The 22,604-nt window shown below is 42.5% G+C and overlaps 1 protein-coding gene across 23 annotated transcripts in view; it reads right to left on the bottom strand.

Annotated features, from left to right (window-relative positions):
• ZMIZ1 (zinc finger MIZ-type containing 1) overlaps nucleotides 1-22,604 on the bottom strand; it is a 621,029-nt gene that overhangs the window by 11,157 nt on the left and 587,268 nt on the right. For 22 of the 23 annotated variants that reach the window (XM_061634913.1, XM_061634912.1, XM_061634907.1 and 19 more), the window contains 6 exons: nucleotides 21,461-21,566; nucleotides 21,127-21,287; nucleotides 17,033-17,100; nucleotides 14,099-14,167; nucleotides 13,204-13,451; nucleotides 1,521-1,684 (listed from right to left, as the gene is read on the bottom strand). In XM_061634913.1, coding sequence (XP_061490897.1) covers nucleotides 1,521-1,684; nucleotides 13,204-13,451; nucleotides 14,099-14,167; nucleotides 17,033-17,100; nucleotides 21,127-21,287; nucleotides 21,461-21,566 — 816 coding nt within the window. Of the gene's footprint in view, nucleotides 1-1,520; nucleotides 1,685-3,081; nucleotides 3,147-13,203; nucleotides 13,452-14,098; nucleotides 14,168-17,032; nucleotides 17,101-21,126; nucleotides 21,288-21,460; nucleotides 21,567-22,604 lie in introns of those variants that run through there. The other variant, XM_061634925.1, reaches the window with a different exon arrangement.

The raw sequence follows: 22,604 nt of genomic DNA, 5'->3' as shown, positions 1-22,604 counted from the left end.
GGTCCGTAGTCTGGGGGTGCTCCTGGATCCATCTTTGTCGCTAGAGGCCTAGGTGACCTCTGTGGCTAGGAACACCTTTTACCAGTTTCAGCTGGTAAGACAGCTGGACCGGATAGCCTGACCACTGTTGTCCATGCACTGGTAAACTTCAGGCTAGATTACTGTAATGCACTCTGTGTGGGACTCCCCTTGAGGTTGTCACCACGCTGCTGAAAGAATTGCACTGGCTGCCTATTAGCTACCGGGCTAAGTTCAAGATTCTAGTTTTGGTGTACAAAGTCCTATAGAGCTTGGGACCAGGATACCTGAAAGCCGGTCTTATCTCTTATATACCCAGCTGATCACTGCACTCTGCAGGTGAGGGCCTCCTGCAGATACCATCTTATCAGGAGGTCCGTTCCGTACAACACAGGAAATGGACCTTTAGTGTAGTGGCACCTACTCTTTCAAATTCCCTCCCCTTAAATTTTAGACAGGCACCATCTCTGTTATCTGTTGGCGCCTACTGAAGACCTTCCTCTTTCAACAAGCCTTTTAAGTAGAGACCTTATCCCAGTCTGCGTCTGTGTTGGAATTGCTTTTTAATATGCTTTTAAACCTTTTTTTTTAAAAAAAAATAGATGTTTTCAAAGCTTTAAAAATGTTTTTACAGATGTTTTGGTTGAATATTTTCTAAAGTCTGTTTTATGATGTGTTAAAGTGTTTTTAGTGCTTTTGTTTGCCACCCTGGGCTCCTACTGGGAGGAAGGGCAGGACATAAATCTAATAAATAAATAAATACTGATAGACCAATCGTGCAAGGTCATGATGGATCTATCTTCAGAATCTGGCCTTCCTGACTAAGGATGGGCAGAGTTCACGCTTGCAAGTTGGACTTTGTTTTTTCTCTAGAATCCCAAGATATACCAACCAGAGCCAGGTACAAAAGACGGACTGTTGGAATTAAACAGGGTGCCTCTGAGCCTTTTCCAAGCCTAAGATTTTGTGTTCAGTATCAGAAGAGAACTGAGCTAACATTTCTTTCTCACAAGAGACTGCTTTTGGTTTTGCTTTTCTTAACCAATTGGGAATCAGAAACATTTGCCAATTGACTGCATATCACTCAGAGATTGACAAGTAGATCCTGATCTACCTTCTGCCCACTCCTGTTCTAGGCAGTGTAGGGTTCTTTTGTGTGCCTCACAAACCCTCATTTAGGGAGCCCTGCTATTTACGCAGAAGAAATGCTTAAGAGCAAACAGATTATTTTTCAATGACCTTCTATCTTGACACTACAGTAAAATTTACAGTAAACTGTAACTGGCATATGCAGTTGAAATGCAAAGTGAAGGTGATTCTCAAAACAAGTTTTCTTCAGAAATCCATGATTGCTTAATTTATTACTCGTTGCTCTTAATGCTGCTGTAGTGGTTTTAATGTAAATTATCATTAGCTACTTTGAAGACTGTTGGTTGGGCATAATTTTTTTAAAAAAATATAATTATGTTATGAAGTAGTATCTGATACATAATATTACTTACAGGCTCCTGCATGGGGTGACTTAGGGGTTTGTCAAGAGCTGCCATGCTACTGGGCAGGTCTGGAGGGTGTGACAACTGCGGCCCATGCATGAAGTCATTCATGGAAGTTCCACCAGGATTCCCGTGGGGAAAATCAAAATTGCTGTGGCCTTGGTAACTGTTACCTAGACAGCAAAGAAAAGAGAAAGAGTTATTCTAAAAGAGCACTTTAAATTCACACCCTTAAACAAAACATGCCACCACACTCACAGAAATTGCAGTGATGGAAACTCTTATTATAGGAGCTAACAACATTAGCACCTGCTCATAGTGTATTTTGACATATCTTTCTGGACTTGAATGCAACACATCTATTAAGATCAATGGATAAGTGCCTGGCCATTGTATTCCTAGTTTCCACAAAAACCTAATAACATTCACTCAGTCATTTGGAAAATTGAACATTAATGACCTACTTATTACATCCCATTTACAGCCCCACATTTCAACAGCACACTTCCTGTTAAAAAGCATTTTGACTAATTACACTGCCCAGTACTAGTGAAGGTTTGGTCAACCTGCAAAAGAACCCAATAAAGTGAGGTAAACTTCAAAAGGTGCAGAGAACCCAATTTGTTGAAGCCCTCTAGAAAAGTATTTTTATATCTGGTGCATCTTTCACATGATATAAATTCAACTTCAAAAACCTTCAAAGTTCATTATATTAAAAAACTGGAACCAGTGTACATAAAAACACCATGTTCTTAAAAGAGGGATGCACAATGAGACTAAGCCTGCAATCTAGGAAATAAGCCCTAATGAAGAAAATGGAACTTACTTCTGAATAAACACACACAGGAGTGTATTGTTCAGCTGCAACTCATCGGAGTATGCCCTATTGAAGTCAATGGGGCTTACTTCTCAGTAAAGATGCATAGGTCTGCCCTATTACTGTACTTGCAGAGGAAGGGGGTGCTGTTAGAGTGCTCTTTAACTATATCAGCTTATGTGGGAGTAAATTGGTGCACAGATTTCGTTTTGGTTGCCTTTCAAGACCTCCTAATTAAAGATATGGCCTCTGTGAAAATTAGTTTAATAAATGACATCAGTACTATGACATGTAAAAATCCTGTAAAGAAAAGAAAGGTTTGCAAAATGCATGACTTCTACAGGGAAAGTGGGCCCTCTAGGGGTGTATTCCCTGGCAGCCCTTTCAGTCCTTGTGTTTTTGTGTATTGCTATGGACCAACTCTTTTAAGGTTTTTCTTTGCAAGGAGGTATATCTCCAGTAAATACTTTGATAATACTTTTCATGAAAACCATGCTTACACTATCAACAATCAGACTACAATTCACTCTGTTGGTGCTAGATTTTCCACTGACCCTAAGTAAATAATCTTTAACCTGATGTGTGTCTTTCTTTGTGACTGACGGCACAATCTCTATTAGATATTTTCTGTCAACTAAATTGTCCTGTAGTTTAGAAGCTTCCAAGTTGAAACTGGAAGAATTTCTTCTGAGACATAAAAATTGGCCCCAAGGTAATTTGATTCTGATATACTGCAGATGTGAGCTATCGTACCTTAATTATGTTTCTATCGGTTGGTTTTCTATAGACTGTGGTGGGGAAAATCCTGTGGCTTCCTTCTGCACAAGAGCATTCAATAAGTTATCTTTCTTAAATTGTAATTCATTTAGAAAATCATTATTATTGCCATTATTAAGCCAATCCCCATTCCTCCCCCTAATTTTTCCACATTACTCTTGCCGTAGTAAGAAAATACCATCTGTATAACATCACAACAGAATAAAAGTATCTCTGTATGGATTATCTGAAGAATGAATGTGCCTAGTTTCAAAATAATTCATGTAGAATCCATAGCTGCTATCCCCTTGATCTGCCAACAGAATTTCCCATTAAAAGAAAAATATCTTAAATATGACAGTTTCTACTACTGACCTGATAAAATATGTAGTTGAACTTTTAACATTCTTGCGCATATTAAGAGTATTTTAAATACTTTTGCTTCCTACAGAAGAACACTGGTGTATTAGGATCTTACATCAAATTTTGTCAAAAGGTCATCTTGTACATCTTTTATGACTCTCAACTTGTTGATGACATGTACAGTCACACATGAGATTTAATTTTTGATTAAAAAAGGTCTTCAAAAGAAACAGACATTCTGCGAAAGGAGCTCTCAGTGCAAGCCTAACTGTGTCTACTCAGAAATAAGTCTTACTGAATTCAATGGGGCTTACTCTTACGCAAGTGACGTTAGCCTCTAATATGGAATGGCTGCTTAATACTGTTGGATCTTCTGGAGATGGAAAACAGCTGTATAGAGCTTGGTACAATAAAGATAATCTAAGTTTTTCATTATACAAAACTTGTACGTGTGCTGAGTGATATACATGTACATAATAATAATGGCCTCTTCCAACCCCCCAAACCTTTGTTCTTTTGTACAGAATCAGAATAGAATTTATAGAATTATTCTGCCGACTGTATACATTTGTATAGCTTAAGATGGGTCCTTTGCACCAGAAGTGTATGATGTTCAGTAGTTCATTGATGGAAAAAAACTTTCAAAACCCAGAATTACTGTAGTTGTACCTTTGTCAGCCCCCTTTATATTTGGATCTGCTGCTAAATCCCAACTAAGATTACAGAAAAGCTGAGACAAACTGGTTTCTAATTCCTCCACATCCACAGTAATTGTCTCTTTGAAAAATATTCCAAGGTACACAGTGGTGTGTGCAGTATTTTTGGTTTCGCATTAGTTTTAAGTTTTCATTTTTCATTTAGCTTCTACAAACCTTTTCAAATTTGCTCTCTGATACTTTATCACCCCCAAAATGATAGTGGCCAACTCTTTGGTGGCTCCCATTTATTGGAGAAGTGACTAGCAGGCAGCAAGAAAATCCAGTGTAGAGAGAATCTCTCACTGACAGGCAGAAGAAATTCAGTCATCCCATGTCCCAAAATGTATTGCTGGATACTGGTGGCTCCTCATTTCTTGAGGGGAAGTGAAACTTTTATTTGAGAGGCTGGGAGAGTAAAAGGTTTAAGAAACCCCTGCCTGGTACATAGTACAAAGAGCACCTGCCTCTTGACAGAGGATGGCCATGTGTGTATCTCTCTCCTTCAGATGGGACAGCAGCTGTAGGAAGGCACTTGGTTCACTCACTCTTCTGGCAATGTAGCATCAGCATGGGGTCACAATGGCCTATTCCCTCTTTCAGGCAGGAAGCATCAGGCTCAAGGTCACAATGACTACTCTGGCCCCTTTAAGCAGACCCCATCAGCATGAGGGTACAATGACCAACCTCTCTCCTTCAGACAGGCAACAACAGGCATGAGGTCACAATGAAGTTTCTCTCCCTTTCACACAAGACAGCATGAGGTATGAGGTCACAATGGCCAGTCCCTGTCCTTCAGGAAGGCAGGCAGCAGCATGCGCATCATGTGTCTCTCATACACGTGCTGGGGCAAGCACAGGCAAGAATGTATGGACTCAGTCACTTTCCTATTGAGGTGGGCATATGCGGAAGCAAGCAGGCATAATTCTTACTGGAGTGGGTGTCAGCAGTGTGTGGGCATAGTGCCCACCTTTATCTCTCTCACTTAAAATGGGCCAGAGCACGTGGGCAGAATAGCATCAGCAAGGAGAGGAAGGGAGTTGGCAGGCTGGCATTCCAGCTGTGCCGGGGTTGCTACTTAGATATACTGAGTATCTTTATAGTGGCCTGGTACCAAAAGAGGTAGAAATAATGGAGGTGGGCACAGGAACATTGGAAGCACCCCAGATGTCAACAGGGCAACACAGTTTGAGAGCCAAGCTGGCATGCTGCAGGCGAGAAGACTAGTAGGCACTGGCATGGCGTTCCAGGTACAGTGGAGCGTCAATGTGTAGCATGTGCTTGGGGGTGGGGAGGGAAGATACTATGAGAAAGAGAGAGACCAGATGGTGGTTGGTGGGCATAGGAGCAATAGAATATGAGAAAAGAGAAGAGAAAGAAAGAGAGATGCAGAAGGAAACAAGAATTTGGGAGAAGATGTTATAGGGGAGAGAGGGCACATGGGCAGGAGTAGCAATGTCCACCCTGTTTTTGGCACTATGCCACACACAAGCAACTTGGGGAATCATAACAATAGAAGATTAACCTTCAGTAACACCGGTTGCTCCACCAACCTAGGGGTCACTCATGAACAGTGCACGTTCCTAGTGTCTGCCACAGATATAGGTTCACAACAGGGGAAAAACAGCAGAATCAAGGCAGTCACAGATCCATCAAATGCAGACCTGCTTTTGATTCTTCTGTGTTCACCCCCACCCTGCCACTGCCTGCTGCCCTAATCCTGTCCCCAAGGCAGGGGGAAACTGGGTAGCAGACAGTGACTATGGAGGTGGAAGAGGCTCCCCTGGTTTCTCCTTCTTCCCCTGTAACTCTTTCAAAAGCAAAACAAGATCCTGTACATGCAGTGATGCTGAAGACCATGAAGCTCTATTCTTTCTGGCTAAAAATGATGCCAATAATCCTCAATGAGCCTAAGGATGCTCTTCCTGCCACTTACTCAGGTGCTTTAGAGCAGGGGCGGCTAACCTGTGGCCCTGTAGATGGTTTGGGCTCCATTCCCATCAGCCTTAGCCAGCATGGCCAATGATCAGGGATGTTGGGAGCTGTAGTCCAGCATCATCTGGAGGGCCACAGGTTAACCCCCTCTGCTCTAGAGGTTAGGGTGTCTGCTGTACACTTCATTATGTCGGTGACAGCCCATATATTTAAATAATTGACAGCACAAGTCAATATATCTAATTTTCTAATCTATATCTACATAATCCTACCAAATATCAAGAAATCTGTATAATAATATCTAACATGCCATATAATACTATAATCTATACAAATTTATCAATGCAATACTCCTACATAAACCTCACTTTTATCCAATTCCAATTAAAATCCTGTATTGCTCATATTTATCCTCCCAATCATGACTCTAACACAATCTTGCCCAAGCTGGTCCCCCAGATGTTGGACTCCAACTTCCAAGAACACCAACCAGAACAGCCAATGCTTGGGAATGTTGGGAATTGTAGTCCAAAACATCTGAAAGGCACCAGTTTAAGAACATAAGAAGAGCCTGCTGGATCAGGCCAGTGGCCCATCTAGTCCAGCATCCTGTTTTCACAGTGGCCAACCAGGTGCCTGGGGGAAGCCCGCAAGCAGGACCCAAGTGCAAGAACACTCTCCCCTCCTGAGGCTTCTGGCAACTGGTTTTCAGAAGCATGCTGCCTCTGACTAGGGTGGCAGAGCACAGCCATCATGGCTAGTAGCCATTGATAGCCCTGTCCTCCATGAATTTGTCTAATCTTCTTTTAAAGCCGTCCAAGCTGGTGGCCATTACTGCATCTTGTGGGAGCAAATTCCATAGTTTAACTATGCGTTGAGTAAAGAAGTACTAAAGAAGTACTAGTTTGGGGAAGGCTGCTTTAATACTAGGGAAAGGAAAAGATTAGGAAGAATAGGTGATCCAGTGAGATAGACAGTCAGTCTGAGATAGAGCGAAGGCTAACATTAAAATAAAAAATGCAATAAAAACAAAGTGCTGCAAAGATACAACTAAAAAGGAAGGAATGAAAAGGCAAGGCAACGTTTTAAAATGAGTGGCTTTGGAAAGGGCATATGAATTTGGAAGCAAACACTGGAGGGAAAAATCTGCTAGGCTATCTGCATATAAAATTAACAGGAGAGAGGGCCTCAAAGCAACAGATACCGTCCCCCACCTGTTAGCAACAGCTTCAACAGTGCCCTTCCTCCCCCCCCCCGTATTCCCAATTGGGTATTGCCAAGCTAGGGAACCATCAAAGAAAGAGGAAGAGTATGAATCTGTGAATATCTCTCGAACATTATTCTTGAATATATTTTTATATAAAGTATTTAGTCTCTTGTGCAGTCCTTGCAAATGACAGAGTCAGACACGGGAGCATCGAGCAACTCAAATCAGTCTCTACATAGTTGTGGGATGCAGCTGAAAGCTCCAGGTGTTGTCACACCTGTGAGTAGGAGAGCTGCTGATGAATAAGTGTTGGAGTGTAAGGTAGGGCACGAGGTAGCTGCTGCTTTCTCCTTGGTGTCCCCCGAATGATCCCTTCCTCTGGTCCTAATTTCCCCAGAGAGAACTGCTCAGTCCCCACAGGCAGTTCCTCAGGACCAAGGAAGAACTGTGCTCCAGGCATTCCACACTGAGCCATCCTGCACAGGGCCACCATAACATTTTGCTGGTGTTCTACAACAAATAACTAGGTTTCTCAGCACCACACTTTGCTGAGTTGGATGAACTAGTGTTACAACTGCTCCAATCACACCCGTTTTTCTGCAACCTACAAAAGATTACAAACCCCAGTTGAATTAGGAGGCCTAACTGTATTCTAGTCACCAAAGTTTGAAAGAAGTGATTCCTTGCCCTTGAAAGATTCAGGCAAAATGTGTCCCCTTTCCTTTCAAGGTGTCACATTCTCTGGCCTAAATCCCTCCTCTGGCTCAGAGGAAGACTCAGAGGGGGAGAAGGCAGGGCCCAGGGAGCCATTATCCCTCTCTCTGGAACCTTCCAGTGCAGAGAATGCAGCTTTACCCAACTCCTCAGACTTGGGCCCTCCTCCCAGTGCATTCCTCACTACTGTCATGCTGTAGGAGCCAGCAACTACAGAACTAGGCAATGGCTCTTTAAGAAACACAGACAGTTCCTCAGAGGGGCGGGGTTACTGCAGGTCTAGACCAGATAGCCTTCATAAGGCCTCCGTTTGCTGCTGGGACAACAACTTTTCTTGATTGAGTTCAAGCCAGCATCTGTCACAGTGATCTATCCAGGGGGTCCTTGTCTGTTGTGATCCTGCATAACTTGTCTTTACCCTGCCCTTGTGAATGTGACCCTGCTCTGCAAGTAAGTGCCACTGCTTCAACCCAATCACTCTGACAGCCTTGAGCCAAGCTACAACAGGGCATAGGCTGGAAATATGCCAGTCCAACCTGCAGAACACTTTGCACATACGAACAGATTTGCCACCAGCCACTTGCCTAGTCTCCTGTTTGGATTAAAACGTCTTCCAGGAAAATGGGGGTGCAGTCATATGTGTAACTGCCACACCTATTTTGTGGCCACACACAGCTGCCCTATGGGGTCTGCTCTTGCAGTATTCTCATTCTCCCTTCAAAGCTTGGAAAAGTTAATGGTCCTTTAAGGCGAAAAAGGAGAGTCCCATGCAGAGAGACCAATATTATTGTTTGCGAGGGAGCACTCTCTAACATCCTCCCAGACTCACAACCCATAGCACTTAATTGAGGAATAAACCTTCATTCCTGCTCTGCATTGCTCAGCTGATGCTGGAGGGGGAGGGAAGAGAAGGATTGATGGAAGGGCATCCAACCATTTTGGCTTCACAGGTCAGGTCCGTATCAGAAGTGGCCCCATGGGTCAAATTTGACAGATGGGTAGGGCTGCCTGCCTGTCAATCACATGACATTGTTTATAACATCACATGATTGACAGATGGATTGTCCCACCCACCTCCAAAATCCCTTGCACAGGGTTCCCAAGTGCCCGACAGCCAGTTGCCTGGCTGGCAGCACAGAGGGCATTCTAGCCCTATACTCAGTGCTTTGGGAAGTGCTGATCATATGTCTGGCAAAGTGCTTCTTTCTCCCAGGAGGAGAGACAAAGCCTGCATTTTACACACAGCAGAGGCAGGGGGGCGGGGAGAAAGAAACGTCTCATCCCACCACCCTGATGTTGCAGGAAGTGTGAGAAAGAAGCCTGCATTTTACAGGCTTTCTTTGGCTGTGTGTGCCTGTTCCCTGAGCAGAATTTAACCCCTGCTCATCAGCTAACAAGTGGGAGTTAAATCTTGCTCTGTTGGCTGCAGGCACCTGTTCCCTCCTGGGAACAGGCACCCTCAGCCAATGCAGAATCAAACCCCGCCCTCCCGCTGATCAGTTGATTTCACAAATGACATCAGCTGATTGATTCCGTGCATCAGACAAGGATGAAGGGCGAATCTGAAGGGTCTATTTTCCAAGGCAAACTCACTTGATACACCCCATCAGAATCTTTATACCATGGCCTGACTTTTATATTTATTTCTTGTTCCAAACTTATACGTTTGCTTGGGGTGGCTAGGAATCACAGCTCTTGCTGCACTGATTGACAGTACTGCTGCAAGAGCCTGGGAACATTTCCCCCCCATTCACTACAGTGGCCCCGGGAGTAATGACATGACATCATGTCCCATCAGTCCCAGGGCCTTTTGCAGCTGGATTTGCAATCACTGTAGCAAGACTGTGCTCCCTAGCTTACTCGTGGCTATGTCAATTTGAAACATTTTATTTTTAAAGGTAGTCTGCTTGGACCATTTCATAAGTACAAGGAAAAATGGGGGGGGTGGAGGGGAGAGGAAAAGTGATGCATTAAAAAACACCCACCACATTTATGCAGAAACAGGATGGGACTAACTGAGTGGGGGACCCATGTCAAATAGGAATGGGACAAAACTGGACTGGTCCATCCATTCCCTTGCTCCCACACTCTTATGACATGGCTTACCCCTGGCTTTTGAGGCTTGTGATGGTAGTGGGAAAAGGAAACATATTTTGGATTTTAGATTTAACACACCCACACCCAGGTGAATTCTCTAAAACTGTATGGAAACAGTGGGGTACATTCAGCAGTGACTTGATTTGTCCTATGACTACTCTTGACCTGGTCAATTGTCCCCAGTCCTATGCTCAAGGGCTGGTGTTTTTTTCTTCTTTCCATTATCTCCTGAGTATCTCAGTTAAATCTCTTAACTGCAATGCCAGCCCTTGTGGGTTACATGATGTGAACTAAGCACAGAAGTACAACTACTATTTCACATCAGCCACTGAACAGGATCATGTTGAGCTCTGAAATAATAGAGCAGCTTTGGAGCCAGCCCAGAGGGGATTCTGTTGTGTCAACTGAAGAGAAGCAGCTTTGCAACATTCAAGCCAATCCGAGAGTTTGATGGCACTTGAAACATCTGCATCATTTGCTTCCCGGCACAAGCTCAGTTTGAGGAGAAATTTAATCTTGGGGGAACAGAAGTCATGAGCTGTGTAAGAGTATTTCTTGGGGAAGCTGAGGCTTTGATCTGTCATGTAAATACAGCAGAGCCTCACTAATTCTCACTTTGCTAATCTGCAAACCAGCTAAGACTGCCATCCTCTGTGCTCTTACTTGGGGCTGCACCCCACTGAACACAGTGGGATTTACTTCCAAGAAATATACATACAATCATGTCGCATGTCTTGAAGAGCTTAGCAGGCTCCCCCATCTCTTGCCTCAGTACTGTTTTTAAAGCAGAGAGGCTCTGCTTACAAGTCTCTTCTGAATACATCATAATTTTTTACAAATTGTACCACAGTATGCTGAAATGTGAAGGTTAATAATTAAGTCTAAATCACCCATGTGAAACTTGTTGATTAAAACTGTGCTTCATGATGCCTTTCTGCAGGGATCACTGAGAAGTCTGGAACAGGAAATAAAGATCAGCAGGCAGAAAGTAAGGAAGGCAATTTTGCCAAGGCCCTGGTCACCAAGCAATTTTTAAAAGTAGTAGTATTTTGAACTGAGACAGGACTGAAGGCTCCATCCACTGCCTCATTCTCACAAGAACGGACGCAGCCAAAAGGCTCTTTAATCCCTTTTCTTTGGCAGAATTCTTGGCTTGTCTATCCTGGCTACTCATTCCCACTTGCCTGTGTCTTGGCTTACATATAAGACCAAGCAACTGAAATGCACAAGGGGATAATTCTGCCAAATCCTCTGTTGCTGTTCACTTGAGGAGTGAAAGAACGAGAGTCAAAGAGTTCCTTGCCTGAGTTTTTTGTTGAGACAAAGTAGCGAAATGAAAAAGAAAGTGGAAAGAGGCCCTTGGAATCAGGTGCTATATTGACAGCCAGATAAGAAGCTCCTATGGGCCTAACTGGACCCATAGGACTGCAGATCTCTAACCGTTATTTAAAGAGAGAGCTGGAAAATCAACCCAGGATGATTGGCTCCTGATCTTGAGCATAAATATGTCCTCACTGTGAGTGAGCTTGGCAATGTAATTCTCTCGAGACTAATATTGCATTTACTTGCTCATTCGCAAAATTGGCCAAATTTGTTGGTCTCTCTGAAACACCAATAATCACTTCACTAGAGAATTTTCAGTCTAAAAACCCAAAGAGTTCCCACAAATGTTTTACACCCTTAAGTAGGACCAGTTCACAAAAAATGGAATTCCTAACGGGGCATAATTTGGTATAAGAAAATGTGGTGATGTCACTCTCACACCATCTTGTGAAGAAGACACATCTATTTTGTTTCATGTACATCAGCCTTCTCCAACCTGGTACCCTCCAGATGTTTTGGACCGCAATACCCATCAACCCCAAACAGCATGCAAATGGTCAGGAATTATTAGAGCTGTAATCCAAAACACCCAAAGGGCACCAGGTTGGGGAAGACTTGGTGTACATGCTGCACAAATCAGCCAGTCAGCATTTCCTGTTGTGTGTAAATGTGATGAAATATACATGTATGCGCTCGTTACATGTGATGCTGCTACTACTGTTATGTTACTGTTTACATAGCCAACATCTATGTAAGTGTATCCAGAGAAGACATCCAGTTTCTTACACACAATTAATGCCTACATATGAGACCAAATCAGGCAGGCCAACTGAAGGATGAAAGGGCATAACCTTAGGAATTTGTGGGGAGGGACTGGAACACCAATAATTGCCACAGATATTTAAGGTTTCCCTAGTGTTAAATGATATTTGCAAGGGCAAGTATGCATCTGGAAACCTGCTGCTGGTGTAATATTACCTGCATCTTAATGTAATGCCTAGTTTAGTCACCAGCTTCTCCATCTACTTAAGAGACTTTTCCACCACCCCTTTTTTGCATGATAAATGTGCAGCTGTTACCTCTTACCATGGAGAAAACTTCCCCGAAAGAATAAACTTTCCCACAATAGAAATGCATTTTTCTCAGTATTCAAAACACAGTATTTTGAATCTCAGAAAATGTTATTTCCTCATTTACAGTATGAGCAGTTAGGATGGGATTTGCAATGAATATCTCAAGCACTGACTGAATCATGCTTGTAACTCCACAAAGAATAAGCAAAGCAATTATCTCCACATGCCTGCACCATTGTATGATCTTTTAAAAACTGATATTTTATGTTTACTTCTTTCATGATCCATGGAAGTACATCAGTTCTCATACCTTAAAAAAAACAAAAAACCCGCTAGACAACAACAAGGCATCTCCTTTCTCCCTGCAGCAATATCATGTTATTTTGTGAACCTTCTTGGTTTCTTTTTCTTTTCACCAACTCCATGTAAATCTCCCTTCCAAACTAAAGTCAAGGAGCCTGCAAGCCCAGCCTCTCTGATTACTGGGAAAGAATGGGAAGAGCCATTGTACTGGAATGGAAACATGCCAGTCAATTTAAGGATTGCCTTTTGTTCCACCAATGGGAGGCTCCACTAATCTGTTTCAGATTAATTGCCTGGGAGAGGAAGAGATGCCTATGACTTCTTCTGAGATGGGCAGTAGATGGTTTGTGGCCAATACTGTTTATTTGACACACACACATGCCCACACACTCAAAACATTTAAACCCACCTTGGTTACTGTATTCATTGGAACTGTTGCCACCAGGTGGAGGTGGGATTGAGGGATAAGGTGATGGGCCTGGACCCAAAGCTGCAATCATCTCCATCACATTAGGCATGATCATCTGGCTAGGACTCATGGTTTTAAACCTCTTGGAAGGAATGCCGTCTGGATCATCTTTGATGTGAATGTCTGACTTGATTGGGACAGGCCTCCAGCTGCATGTTGGGTCGATTGTGACTTCCTCAAACTCTGAGCTATAAAGCAAAAGATGCACTCCATAATATTGTATCTCTTCAATATTGTATATTGCCATTAGAAGCTACCATTCTCAAGTTAGGTCCACAAACCCATTATCTAAAAAGCTCCGCTTGGAGGAGTCTGATCAAGCCAAACCAATAAACATGCTTGTTTACTCAGACAAATCCACAACAGCATAGGCTCCTTTATAAGCTAATATTAGCTTATAATATTACAATATTTTATTAATATATTAGCACCTTGCTAAGGTACTTGCACTCTTTTCAGAACAAATAGATACTTTCATCTGCATATCAGTTCTCTCATTGGCCATTTGACAGGAATGTCATCAATGGAGTGAGCTTGTTAGCAACAGGAAAAAGGCAAACTTGCTTTACTGGGCCAAATAGCCAACAGATGTGTTACAGATATAACCCACAGTAGACAAGCTTTGGATTTGAAGTGGCCACTACCTCTTTAATATTTCTTTCAACTTTTTTTTCACCTCTCTCTCCTCTTTGCTTTCAACACATAGATCAGAGACCTAAACCTTAAAGGACCTCTGCGCTTACAATCAGTGCATAGAAAAGACCCCCACTTCAGCACAGAAAAACATTAGAAACAAGGGACTGCACTTCTTTTCCAATGGAGAAGTTGCACTTACTTTTGTATAGCATTCAGAATGCCCCACATATACTGGTCGACCTCCAGGCCCTCCAGCAAAGCTGTTTTACTGGGGGGGAAAAAGACAGTACATTTATTTATTTACAAACACGGCACCACACATTGTATTTATTTAAAAATTTATAGGCTGCACTTTCATAAAAATACAGCAAGTGGTAAATGTGCATGGTGCTCCACAAAGTGATGTATCTAAAAGTCAGTCCCCTCCTCTGAGGAACTCAGAATCTAAATTTAGACTGTGGGGGATGGAAAAAATGTACTTGCATTTACATGGACTTGGTTTTAGTAGGGGATATGAACTATGAAGGGGTTAAGTCCATTGACCTCAAACTACAGGATTTGAGGTCTGTACATGTGTGAAGCTCCAAGTAGGGACAGGAGCCTGAGACAGGTGGTATCTTCCTCCCACGCCAATCAAAGCCTAAGAAAACTGAATGCTCCTGGTACTGGATCCCTACTGATCAATGCTGGATTTGTGGGAAAGACTACACCAATCATCTGCATGTGATTTGAGAAGGAAGCAATTTAGGAAGAGTTGCTCTTTTCTTCTTTTATGTTGCCTGATTTGTGGCTTTAGGAGGGGTCAGAGATTCTGATTTCTTACAAATTCCATTGTGGGATTATTACCCATTGCACAGATCCTCATGTTCAGTAGCAGCCTACATGCACATGACTGCATGCAAGGATCTGCATATTCACTCTTGGAACAGAATACTGAAGTTGGACTGGGGCCCCTCAGAAAGTTGCAAATAAGGTAGCAGAGGGGAAATCTAGAAAAACACTAAAGGCTTAAGGGAAAATGTGGACTTTGATAAGGGTTTGAAGGAAGAGAGAGGTGGCAGAGTCTAACTGTTCTGGAAGGGAGTCTCAGGCATAAAGGATAGTAAAAGGGAATAGGTGGAGTTAAGAGATTAGGAGACCTTTTGATGGCTCAGGGTGACCAAGTTGGGGGAGCAAAGGTCATATGAGCAATATTCCGCGAGGTTACTGTGTTACAGACATGGAACCTAGACTGCCTAGAATTTTAGCTTAACTACTACAATGGAAACAAAGAATTATACTTCCTACCACATACTTTATCACCACGTAGCAAAGCTGCTGGGTTTTGTTGGATAAAATTGACCTTTTCCTGCTACCTGACAGCATATTATTATTATTATTGACAAGGAAAGTAACTATGCTTTCATGTGTGAATATTTATTTTCATCATTCCAGTTTCATTTAGGGTTGTTTTTCAAACACAAAGAACACAACAGCTAGCCAAAATTTTTTTAGATTTGATTTCCTTAAGTTAAGCACTTAATAGTTCAAATTTACTTTTCCTTCCAAAGTAACTGGTTCATTTTTTTCCAGTAGCACCTAACTTAGATCCAAAAGTTTTACAGTTAATGATAATTTGGTTGTGTATAGTTGTTTCAAGGAAAGGAAATTTGTCACTTTTCAAAAGACATGTTGTCAAAGTATTGTGATTGTTTATCAGCCTTCCCCAACTTAGTGCCTCCCAGATGTTGTTAGGCGACAACTTTCAGCCTCAGCCAGCATGGCGAATGAGCAGAAATGATGGGAGTTGTAGTTCCACACATTTGGGGGCACCAGTCTGGGGACCACTGATATATATATATATATATACATACATATATATATATAGTGCCCATATGATGATCTCACTCTCACAAATCTCTACATGCTCAGCACTGGCCCTCACAAACTCCTAAGCTGTTTGCATCAGGGAGGCAGTAACTGAGCACCAGACCACCCATTACCCTTGCTATATAAATAAAGCACATAGATGGGATTTGATGAAGAGGTTGCTTTTGGACTAAAGGGGACCAAAGCCCCTTCATTTTTATATATCAGTTCAAACACCTTGAATTATATCTGGTTATTGTTAGATCCTTTTAATTTGCCTCCTGGTTTTTGAGTCTCAGACATAAATTTTCTTTTCCTCCCACAAAACTCATAGGCACAGATTTGCAATTGAATGTCCTTGTAACTGAATGTCTCCCTTAAGAATGCTTCCAGGCACTCCTGGGGGCTACATTAAAAGGCTTTGACATGGCATTATGCTGCCCAGATACCCAATATATGTAGTTCTACGTGGCAATGATATTAATATATATGTTTCTCAAGTGTAGCATTTGAAAAATAAAACAGAAGGAAAAAGCTGAGAGTCTGAACAAGGGATTAGCATTATATTTATACTTAGAAAACCATTAAACCATGGCTTGAGAGCTTGAGGAAAGAGGTTAAGTGAGAGGTTGTAAACATTCTTCCTTCAGAGAATCCTTTCCACATCAACATGCCTGCTACGGAATCCCTGTGTACAGTTCACACAGGCATTGGTAGGGCTTTGGTCTCTAAAACAAACTCAACATTACTCAACAGGTGAACACTGATGGGGGAAAGTATCAGAGGGAAGGAAGTGTCTGCTGTAATAGATCTTCTCACTGAAAAACCCTTGACTAGGTTTAAGAAATCTAGAATTTGATCAGAATTTGAAAAACTCTGGTTCAGCCAAAGCTAGCTATTATTTTATATCCAACTATGACACCCATCATAATTTTTCTATTCTAGTTAGACCAAAGACACATAGAATTTGTAAAAAGGTTGGCTTTCTTTTCAATATTATTGTGGTCTTTGCACCATCAATATTTTGCAGCAATTCTCCACATATCAGGACTTCTCAGGAAAGCCTTTTATACATTCCAAATCTTTTCCTCTTCAAATGTCATGGATCATGTTATAACCACCCCTCCTTGAATTTCTTAAATGGGCTCTTTTATATTATTCTCTACATTTTCATGCATTTTATTTGATCATCAGTTATTCTTCATAAAACAAATAATGTTAGTGGTTAAAAAAAGCCTATTATTTAAACATCTCGCTGCAACTTATATTGAACATTCACACTTACTTGCATACTGGACACCTCCACGTCCCTCGTTCACAGTTCAGTTGCAAGTAGGATTCCAGATCAAAGCACTGGAGAACAGGAAGTCATCTATTTTAGCTAAACAATTCTACTGCCAAAATACAATTAAAGCTAAACTTCCCTCTGTTGTGTGCATATCAAAAAGAGGAACATTTTCACTGCCGCATGGAAGGAAAGAAAAGCTTACAGTGTGCATATGTTATTAATGTATAAATAACAGAAATAATGGTTTAAAACATGGAACACACTGTGGGTAGGATCCAAAGGCTGCACGAGGCCATTCACACAACTTTCTCCTCCACTGCCCTTTGAAAAGAGGATGGCTTTAAAGAAGGATTAGATAAATTCATGGAGGATATGGCTATTAATGGCTACTAGCCATGATGGCTATGCTCTCCCTCCATAGTTGGAGGCAGTATGCTTCCAAATACCAGTTGCTGGAAACCATAGCAGGGGAGAATGCTGTTTGTTCTCAAGTCCTGCTTGTGGGCTTCCCACGGGCAATTGGCTGGGCACTGTGAGAACAGGATGCTGGACTACATGGGGCACTGGCCTGATCCAGTAGGCTCTTCTTATGGGAAGAGCTATAACTAAGTGGTAGAGCCTTGCATGCAGAAGGCCCCAAATTCAATCTCCAGGTAGGGCTGGAAGAGACTCCTGCCTGAAACCGTGGAGAGCCACTGCTAGTCAGTATAGACAGTACAGTACAGGCATACCCTGCTTAACGTTGCTTCACTTAACGTTGCCTCGCTATAACGAACATGCTCCATATGCCACCATAACCCGCTTAACGTACGCGTGCTTCGCAATTACGGACACTTAATGGCATGACGCTGCTGCCATCTAGTGGCGATAGCAGTGCAGTACATGCATAGATAATTGCTTCACTTTAAGTACATTTTCACTTTACATACACGCTCCGGTCCCATTGCGTATGTTAAAGTGGGGTATGCCTGTACTGAGCTAGCTGGACTAATGGTCTGACTCACTATATGGCAGCTTTCTATGTTCCTAAGCCTCTCAGGAGGGTCAGACACCTTGCTGGGCAGCATAGGCTGCAATTCAGGAAGTTTGTGAGGTGGGAGGGGAGGGAATCACAGGAGAAAATCTTTGTGGCAGCAGAAAGACTTTTCAGGGTTGAAGGAGGAGGAGAAGGGTTGGACAAGAGACCTTCTGCTTATGCAACTTCTGATTCTCACCCTGTTTGTTTTATACATGTGTGTATACTTCTGTTTTCAATCCAAGCACCCATACAGATATACAGTACATACATATCTACATTTTCCTAATTTGACATCAAAAGTCATACTAAAAGTCACAACAGGTAGATAACAATCTATGAGCAGTCCCCATCAATTGATTCAGCTGCTTTGACATGAAATAACCTAATGCCCCTTTAGCTGTTAGAAAATGAATTCTGTATTTTATTATATTATTTGATTTATATCCTGCCTTCCTCCCAGCAGGAGCCCAGGGAGACAAACAAAAGCACTAAAAACACTTTATAACGTCATTAAAAACAGACCTGAAAATACATTAAAGCAAAACAACTTTAAAAACATTTTTTAAAAAAGCTTTAATGGCATCTTTAAAAAGGGTTAAAAACACTGTTGAGGAAAAAAAAGCTTAAAAAACATATTAAAAAGCAATTCCAACACAGATGCAGACTGGGATAGGTCTCAACTTAAAAGGCTTGTTGAAAGAGGAAAGTCTTCAATAGGTGCCGAAAAGATAACAGAGATGGCACCTGCCTAATATTCAAGGGGAGGGAATTCCACAGGGTAGGTGCCGCCACACTAAAGGTCCGTTTCCTACATTGTGTGGAACAGACCTCATGATAAGATGGTATCTGCAGGAGGCCCTCACCTGCAGAGCGCAGTGATTGACTGGGTATATAAGGGGTAAGACGGTCTTTCAGGTGTCCTGGTCCCAAGCATATAGGGCTTTGTACACCAAAACTAGAACCTTGAACTTGGCCAGGTAGCTAAGAGGCAGCCATTGCAATTATTTCAGCAGCAGGGTGATATGTTGGTGATACCCTGCCCCAATGAGCAGTCTCACCGCCACATTGTGCGCCAGCTGCAACTTCCGGGCCATCCTCAAGGGCAGCCCCACATACAGCACATTACTGTAATCCAGCTGGAGGTTACCAGAGCATGGACAACAGTGGTCAGGCTATCCCGGTCCAGAAATGACTACAGCTGTGTTATCAGCCAAAGCTGGTAAAAGGCACTCCTAGCCAGGGAGGTCACCTAGGCCTCTAGCGACAAAGATGGATCCAGGAGCACCCCTAGACTACAAACCTGCTCTTTCAGAGGGAGTATGACCTCATCCAAAGCAGGCAACTGACCAATTATCTGAACTCAGGAACCACCAACCCACAGTGCCTTTGTCTTGCTAGGATTCAGACTCAGTCTATTGGCCCTCATCCAGCCCACCACCGAGTCCAGGCAGCGGTCAAGGGCTTGCATGGCCTCTCCTGATCCAGATGTTAGGGAGAAATAGAGCTGGGTATTGTCAGCATACTGCTGACACCTTGCCCCAAATCTCTTGATGACTTTTCTCAAGGACTTCATATAGATGTTAAACAGCATGGGGGACAAGATGGTACCCTGCAGCACCCCACAGCTCAACTGTCAGGGGGCCGAAAGACAGTCATCCTATGCTATTCTCTGAGAGCAACCTTGGAGGTAGGATTGGAACCACTGTAAAACAGTGCCTCCAATACTCATCTCACCAAGTTGGCCCAAAAGGATACCATGGTCAAGGGTATCAAAAGCCACTGGGAAATCAAGTAAGAATAACAGGGTTGCACTCCCCCTGTCCTTCTCCCGATAAAGGTCATCCATCAGGGCGACCAAGGCCGATTAAGTCCCATAACCAGGCCTGAACCCAGACTGGGATGGGTCAAGATAATCTGTTTCATCCAAGAGTACTTTCCATTGCTGCGCCACAACCCTCTCAATCACCTTCCCTGAAAAGGGGGTATTTGCAACTGGTCAGTAGTTGTCACAAACCAGTGGGTCAAGGTTGGTCTTTTTCAGGAGTGGTCAGATCACTGGCTCTTTCAAGGTGGCTGGAACCACTCCCTCCCGCAATGATGCATTGACCACACCCTGGATCCACTCAGTCAAACCTAATGTCCCTTCAGCTGTTAGAAACTGAATTCCATATGGATACAGAGAGGCAAGGTGCATTGAATTTCTGTTTTGATTTTGCTTTTCCTAGTGACTGGCCCTCTTAAGGAAAAGAAAGAGGGTTCCATTGAGAGGAGCTCTTCACTATGTGGTATACAACATTCTCCAACTTTTGTCTATCAACAGTTGGTATGCAAGTTTCTTCAACTTTTTGAGGTGTTTCACTTGTTTTTAGAGATGCTGTAATGTGTATACATCACAAAATGGTCACTAACAACACAATCCTAATCATGTCTACTCAGAAGTAAATCCTATTGCAATCTGACAAGATATTTGCTTTAAAAGAAAAAAACAATCCCAATGTACAATCTGTGGTGTTTTATGATCAATTTATACGATGGCACTACATCTCCTTGCTTCAACATAACCACTAAACAGAATCTAAGCTGCTCATTATACAATATTTCATGCCTTCAGCCTTCAGTAATTGAGATACTCTTCATAACAAGAACTAGTATGTTTAGAAACATCAATACTGACATATTACATTCACAAACATAAAGGGTGCTGCATTTTCAAGAGAACCTCTCCTCACTCCCTAATTTCCCCAGTCTCATTTTCCATTTTGGGGGGAATTGATAACAAACTCACTAAAGTGTGGACAGGAAATACTAGAATTAAAACTCATATTCATATTAAGTTTATAGTGTTAATCTGAGAATTGATTTGAACTTGTGACCAAGCAGGAAAAACAAACACACATCATTCATGTATGGTGGTCCGTTAGGGGGTTGGTAAATCTCCAGTTTTTGCTGCCTGCCTGGGATTGAAAAAGTAAGGATGTTGGCAGGGGACAAGGACTATATGGTAGGCTGCATTCAGGTTGTTATGTCACAAGATGTGCAGGCCTGCATCAATGGGACAAACGAAGGCACTCACCTGTACATGTTTGCAATCATGGCCTCTTGCTGGAAGCTGGATACGTCGGAATGTGATCGGACATTTCAGAGACACTTTGATAGCTGTCTGTTCCACTCCATCCTCACCATTAAGGGTTGCATTGCCAGAGGAAGCTGCCACACTACTGAAATTCCTCTTGACTGTTTAAGAAATACGGTACAAGGGTGTGAGAGTAAAATAAATATGGAGTACCATCTCAACATTGCGGCATGAATTCTGTACTCTATATAAAATTCCCGAGACAGTACTGAGTTCAAGTCCTACACGTAGCTCATTATAGAAGCATAAACATAGAATGTATTGCTCTACTCACTTTTAGTGATACAGTGCTCAGCTGGAAGGAGACGTTTCTTTAGTAAGCCCTGCAGTACAGAACGCACCGATGGCCGGTGTACTAACTGCAACACGAACAAATGTGACTGGAGGGGAAAAAGCAGAGAGTCAAAATTCATTCATCTGTGTGGGGTACATCTGCCATTAGACCAGTCAGAGTTCCTGGCTTTGGGTACTATATAGTGTGATGAAGAGGCAGTTACACAGACAGACATAGCTCCTACCTTTGAGAGCATTTCTCCTCCTAGAAACCCTTCCACCCATTAAGGTCATTAGGCGAAGCCCTACTCCAGGTGCCAGACCCTCAGAAAACATCAGCAGAGGGGCCTTCGTACTGGAGGCTGGTGGGATTCTCTGGAATCCCTTTTCCAGTAGGAATGGTAGCAAAGCGACCATGACGTACATTTGGTAACAAACTCAAAAAGCCCACCACAATGGACAGGTGAGATTGTAAAGCCCCCAACCTCTTTCCCAGTTCATAAAAAAAGTCTGAATTGGCAGTAAGTTCTCTCTTGGTTCCTTATCCACCCATTTCCAAAAGTGCTCCAGCCACAAACCCCTTTCCCCTTACCTTTTAACAGCTGATAGTCATGGCACAGCAGGTTTCAGCAGAACTACATCATCCATGAGCCACCAGGCTCTGTTGCCCGGCATGCTGGTGATTCTTTTTTTCAGCTGCCGCTACTCACAGCACCATCACTATCAGCTATAAAATGGTATGGGAAAGGAGCAGTGACTTTCAGGGTGAGGGGCTGGCAAGGTAGGCTTCTGGGAAGGGGGGGGGAAATAATTCTTCCAAGCCTCTCAGATTAGTTTTTTCCTCTAAGCAGCGTACAACAACCTTAACATCAAGTTATTATGTAAATATGCTATTCAGTCTTGTTGCTTCAAGAAAATATTGCTTATTTGTCACTTTGTTGCTATTCCTCATTTCCTACAAGCTCATGTATGTAATTTAAATACATGAAAACTGATTCATGGTTTCAAAACCCTGGGCTCCTACTGGAAGAAAAGGTGGGATATAAATCTAATAAATAAATAAATAAAAAATAAAAACTGTACACTGTATTTCAGTGCAATGTAATGCTTTGAATAAAGTTGACCAAGCTTATTTGAACCACGTG

Source organism: Rhineura floridana, chromosome 7, assembly GCF_030035675.1.
Source record: "Rhineura floridana isolate rRhiFlo1 chromosome 7, rRhiFlo1.hap2, whole genome shotgun sequence".
NCBI classification, from domain to species: domain Eukaryota; kingdom Metazoa; phylum Chordata; class Lepidosauria; order Squamata; family Rhineuridae; genus Rhineura; species Rhineura floridana.
The sequence above is the reverse complement of the archived record's forward strand: the minus strand, read 5'-3'. Positions and strand labels throughout refer to the sequence as shown.